This window comes from Photinus pyralis, unplaced genomic scaffold, assembly GCF_008802855.1.
Source record: "Photinus pyralis isolate 1611_PpyrPB1 unplaced genomic scaffold, Ppyr1.3 Ppyr1.4_LG2, whole genome shotgun sequence".
NCBI lineage: Eukaryota > Metazoa > Arthropoda > Insecta > Coleoptera > Lampyridae > Photinus > Photinus pyralis.
Window position 1 is genome coordinate 23,147,372 of NW_022170403.1, and position 6,482 is coordinate 23,153,853.

The 6,482-nt window shown below is 34.9% G+C and overlaps 1 protein-coding gene across 1 annotated transcript in view; it reads left to right on the forward strand.

Annotated features, from left to right (window-relative positions):
* Window positions 1-5,925, forward strand: part of LOC116163791 — a 102,065-nt gene extending 96,140 nt beyond the window's left edge. The window contains exon 6 of the mRNA XM_031477908.1: window positions 5,231-5,925. Coding sequence (XP_031333768.1) covers window positions 5,231-5,361 — 131 coding nt within the window. The 3' untranslated portion in view covers window positions 5,362-5,925. The remainder of the gene's footprint in view (window positions 1-5,230) is intronic.
* The last annotated feature ends 557 nt before the right edge of the window (window positions 5,926-6,482 follow it).

Here is a 6,482-nt window from a genome sequence, read left to right on the forward strand (position 1 = left end):
AAATTATTTTTCAATCCGAACGTGAATGCCTATATAAAATTTACCTCGAAGCAATTTGCTTGGATCTCAGAGTTCCGTAATGATTCCAGTCATTGTTGATGTGATTTTCTTGAATGGAATATGCGCGTTTTCGCGACTACTCTGCAACGAACTACCCGAGGGAATATCGGTGTTTGTAATTTGTTACAAGTCTTCCAACGCAATTTCTTTTACATATGGATATATATGGTATCATCAACTTTTATGTGCAATTATTAAGCATATTGCTTGAATGTGATCTTTATATGGCGAATTTTCATCTTTTCGTACTCTAAAGCTTGGGTGTCGATATATTGCAGTACCTATTGAGTGTAGTTTCATATAAAATTTGTATTGCAAGTTCTGGCTTGCAAAATGTAAACAGCTTCATCTGATTTTAAGTTTTTTTTAATCAAGAATAAATGCTGGAATTAAATATACAGACTTTTAACTACTTGTGTCGAGGATTTGTTTAATTTAAATTGTCGGGGTTAGTGAAAGCGGTTTTCCTACTTGAATCGGAGTTGGTTTGGATCGTTGACAATCGGTGGATATCTAATGAGTGCTTATACTAAAAAGTTTGTAAAGTACTAGGAAAACCATATTAATCAATACTGTGCATTTAGTTTTTCACTGTGCAGTTTTCCTTATAAAATACTCGTATATGTGTAAAATCAAGCAGCCACTGTGGCGTCTTTAGGTCGCATTTTTTAGCCACGAGAGTTTTGTCATTCGGTGCGCAATGCGACCTTTCCATTAAAATTGAGGTATACTGAATAAAAAATATATTTATTGACTACACTCACCCCGGGACTTCTGAGATCTCTACAATCAACGCGAGAAATCGACGGCATCAGATCATCATGTAATTTCTGTTACAAGGCACAAACGAATTGTTTGAAACAGTATTCTTTTTGAGAAAATGGGAATGGCAAGAATGTTGTTTTTTTTTATATAAGTGTGATTCCGTCTGTTTGATTGTTTGACGCGTTTCTGATAGCATCCATTATGCGGCGCCACAGACTGAATAACTGGTAAAGAAATAGTTTTTGAAACTAACGCATTAACACGTCGATTTTGGTTGGAAGGGGCCTTTACAATGACACTCAGCACTCGACCCAACGTTCAATTTAAAATTATTGAATATGTGGCAACCGTGAATGGAGTTGACAGCAGGGTGTGAATTTTGAAGTAAAACATGCCCCCCTTCCAAACAAAACCAACGTGTTTTAGCGCTTGTTTAAAAAACTATTTCCTTACGAGTTATTCAGACTGTTTCCATTTAGTTGGGCCACCCTCTAATTACATGTATAAATCCGGATAGAAACGCTTCACACCTATCCAGGTAACAGTAGAGTTCTTACGTTACGTTACAACGTCAGTTATGGAGAATTATTATCATTAGTTCACAATCATTAGATCATTAAGAAATAGCCAATATAATCAACGGTATTGTTTCGTTGGTTAGAGACGCACAATAAACCTTTTTTCCTATTGGCTATTTCTTAATGATCAAATGATAGTCAACTAATGATAATGATGTTTCACATTTAATTGCGTCCCTCATTGCGCTTTTCCTCCTCCGGGAGAAAAAGTGGCACTTGAGTCCCTTAATTGGAAGATAAAACACGGCAATTTACTTCACGTAGTACAAACAACTAATACTTATGCCTTAAGCCTGTTTAGAAAATTGTGGAATTATTGGACGGAGAATATAATGCGTCTTGGAAACTGGGCGGTCAAGTCCCACTACTGCAGATCTGTGATGTCGCATGGGGGAATGCTTATCTTGGGAAAAAGTGATAGTGCGGCTGCGGATAAGCGAGCGAAGTTTATCAATGACCTCTCCGAAGAACTTCATTTTGAAGCCTGTGGTATCCAGTTGAATGTATATACAGTAGCTGTATGTATCTACCGGTCGCCAAATGAGGATTTTGATATTTTCATGCACAAACTACAATCAATGTTAGATAAATTAATCAATTTTAATATTATTGTATCAGGTGATTTTAATGTCCATTTCGAGAATGACTACAGGTCTCAAATGTTATGTGATTTTATGGAAGCCAATGGGTTTGTCCGGACGATCTTCACCCCTACTCGTGGTGAAAATTGTCTGGACAACATTTTCATTAATTTTTCCCATTCTAATTATCGATCTGTTACAATCAATACTGGTTTATCAGACCATCTTGGCCAACATATCGATCTCTTACACTATAAATCACTGAAAAGAAATACGCTGTCTAGTAAAACATACCGCCCACTGTCGAATGAAGGAATGAACTCATTTTTTCACAAACTGGAGAGATGTAACTGGAATTCAATTCTAAATATTGATTCAGGGAACTGTAAGCTTTCCTTCTCAAACTTTCACAATCTTATTTCTGATTTTTACCAGAACTCTTTTCCTGCAATTAAGATCACAAAGAAATCGGGAATTGCCAATAATCCCAAATGGTTCAATAATAAACTTCGTAAAATGAGATCTAATCTGCAACTAGTAAGTGAGCTTTTTAATAAATATCGGACTCAAAGTTTATATAATACAAAAAAAATCCTCTCGTCGACTTATAAAAAGGAGATAACTATAGCCAAAATGACGACTTTATTACAAAGTCGGGAAATTCCCTCAAAGCCATGTGGACAATCATCAATAGTTATAATAAATGCCCAAGTGTACCACGTACAATATTATCTTGTACAGATTTCAATCGTTTCTTTAGTAGTAACTTTGATGAAATATTAGCTAATCTGCCTGACAGTGTCAATGATCCTGTTACTTATTGTAGATCCTATCGAAACACTTACCTCTTTGAATTCAAAAGCGTATCTCAGATTGACATCCGCGACGCGATCAAAAATTTACGAAATAGTAACTCTAGACATATTCGGTTTAAGCTTAACATTGATTAAACGTAACATAAGTGCCTTTGTGGAACCTCTCACCAAATTGACAAACCTGATCATTGCGACAGGAGTATTTCCCGATATTTTGAAATTAGCGTTAGTCATACCCCAATTAAAGAAGACACTGGTAGTTACAGACCAATTTCCAACCTCCCCATTTTTAGTAAAATAATTGAAAAGGTGCTCTATAAGCAAATAGTACAGTTTTTCGAATTTAACAATATTTTCTATCGCCATCAGTATGGATTTAGAAAAGGAAGGTCTATTTCTGATGCAATGACTTCTTTTACTATCAGTGTTCTAAACTGCTTCGAGACCAGACAGCATACGGTTACTGCTTTTGTGGACCTCTCCAAAGCTTTCGATTGTGTGTCACATGACATTCTAATACGCAAGCTTGGAGAGGTTTACAACTTCAGCAGCGTCAGTCGATCACTACTTGCTTCTTATTTGAGCAAGAGGTATCAATGTGTCATCTTTAATAATGTCATTTCCGAGAAATTACCGATTGTGCGTGGTGTACGCCAAGGGTCCATTCTTGGCCCATTGTTATTTTTAATTTATATAAATGACCTACCTGCATCTTTGCCATCAAAGATGAAATGCATATTGTATGCCGATGATGCCACACTGATATCTACTGATCAAGTGCTTGACGCTGCGTATTCAACTATAAAGGAAGGGGAACAAACTAAAATTAAATGCATCCAAAACTACTATTATGCCTCTGTCCTTAAAGAAAGGTGTTATTGAAATTAGTTGCAAGTCAATCTCTTGTTTGGGGTGCAACATTGATTCAAAATTGAATTTCAAATATTACTGCAATAGTGTAAGTAAAAAATTAAATAAATCAATATTTTTACTTACTAGATTGCGTTATAATACCTCTATTAATATTACTACAAGTGCCTATTTTGCCTATGCCCACAGTATTATGTCATATGCCATACTAGCATGGGGCCATAGCTCCCATTGGCATTGCATTTTTAAACTCCAACGTAGAGCTTAGGGTTATATCTTGTCTTGGTTATAGGGACGAGTGTCGTAAGGCATTTATTGACCTAAGAATTTTAACTCTTCCCTGTATTTATATCCTTTCTGCAGTGTGTTACGCTAAGCAAAATATGTCTACTAATGTACAACAGTCAAAAGTGTTGCTCATAGTAAAAGATTTTGATTAATTCGCGGTTGGGTGACGGTACCAATACGTGATATTTTGAGAAAAGTAAACAAAAAACTTTGCGTTTGGTCATTAGTGCGGCTACAGTTACTTTTCCAATTTTAAATTTTGATTATGTCGCGTTTGAACTGTCGAAAAGTTTAGTCATACATTTGAACCGTTTGGGTCGTGAACTATCAAGGGAGAATCACGTACTTTTCGTCAATAAGCAAATTTGTGCTGAATTCGTCAAAGGCGAAAGTCTGTGAGTGTTCGAGCATAATACAATATCAAAGTGCGAACTTTGTGCGAGTTAATATTGAGGAAGGAATTAAGTGATTCTGTCACCAAAAGTAGACGACATAATAAACTTCATTGTGAAATATGCACGTTCCCGATAGATTAATTAAACTGGCTGTTTTTTTTTGATAACACTTATTTTTGTAGCCGTTAGTGAACAAAAGTGGATGCAATTTGTTGGTTGGAATACGTAACTCTAAAATAAAGATACGTGCCCGGAGTCGAAGGTAGAGTGAAAAGATATCTGGTTAATGGCCGTTTCCATCGACAAATTTAAGCAAAATCCATGGCATCGATTATTGAGACAATGGTTGCCATGGATTTTAAGTTACGCACTTAAATTTGTCTGTGCAAACGGCCATTAGTAAACAAATTTCTCCTTTCTGTGAATAAAACTAGCGTTCAGACCCATGTCTAAAACCCGTTAATGACAAACTTTTACGTTAATAAAAAGTGTGCTTGCAATTAATAAATAACGGCATTCAGCTATCGAAAAAATCACAAGAACCTTAGTGTTCGCCAAAGACTTGTTTACTGTCGGAAGGTTCCAATCGGCAGTTTTAGGATTATTTTCTCCATGTTAGTGTAAAGTGGCCGTTCCGATCTTTGTATTGTGCCACCAGCGTAATTTAGTGATAATAATAATTTATTTATTAAAATGTGAAATTGTCAAATACCCATCATCTAATAAAATACTTCATTTGTTCTCCAAATGATACCAAAGATAATTTCGAATTTTAGGATTGAGACGTGTGTATTAAGCTTAGTACAAATGTGAAGGCTATAGCTATTATGTGTAAAATTCTTTAGATAAGATGTATTAAAATGCTTTAATAATTTTAGGCTCAAAGGGAAGCCACGGATCAGTCGATTCTCCTCGCTCAAACAAGAGTTCTCCAGGGCACATCAACTCTGGAAGCGCAGCAACCACGCCCATGTTAGAAAGCGTTACCGTAGAAGTTCGTAATCCATAAACGAAACATGTGATTGTTATAATACATATAATTATAACACGCAAAAATTTAAATTAGAACATGACAAGGAATATTAGGGATAGTGAGTTGAATGTATATGACAAGTTGGACGCATCACTGTTCGTAACATTCCTTGCTTGCTTAATTTTAAGGACTTATGTATCAAATAAATACCTTACAAAGTGATGTAGGGGACCATTGAATCTTGTCCAAAAATGTTAAAAATTCTTGCGTAGAGAAATTCTCAGCTTAACTATTCCTTTTTTAAAACATTTAAATGTTTGTATTAATGCTAGGTGTTAAAAAATTCATTACGCACATTAAGTTAATCAGACACGCCTTACACATATCTTAAATTCTACAGCGAGCTATAAACAACGGTGTTAGCTTGGCTTAAATTACTGATATAATATAATACATTAAAAATAATGATAATAATAGCATAATATTTTCAAACTATATTGTATCTAATTTCTCTTTACTAGGTTTGGTGGTTCAAAAAAATACTGGGAATTTTTGTGATACTACCAAGCTGTGATTGTAAGTAGCTGCTCTCTTAGTATACAATGCTAAAAGAAAGGCGGAATGCAGTGGGAAAGCCTTTTGCCTTTCTTGGTGCATTTAATTAAGTACATCACAATTAGTGTGACGTACATCTAAATCTGTACTTAAAGTGAAAAACTCTAATACGTATAGGTAATTCATTGAATTTTATTATTATACACTGTTCAGGTATCTATGCCTACCTTAACTGTAAATCAAATATTGTAAGCTCTTATTATAAAATTAGGAAAAGTTTGCTTACCTTCAGAGTGTAACAACTAATTTGTTGTTACAAGAACCATATAGCTAATGCAATCAACACCTTCATTTCGAGACGATGTACTCCTAAGATATATTATTGTATTCTACATTATACATAAGCTTAGTCTTGTACTATTGTACTAATATTTTCACACGTTTTACTGTATCTTGTACTTGCCAATACTTTTAATAAAATTCTTAGGAAACTTCCATTTCGCATCATGTTATAAACATTCCCATCAATTAAATGAAAAACCGTTTTTATTCTCGATTTCAGTTAGACCTTGAAATTGATAGGTTTTGTATCAGAAACGTCC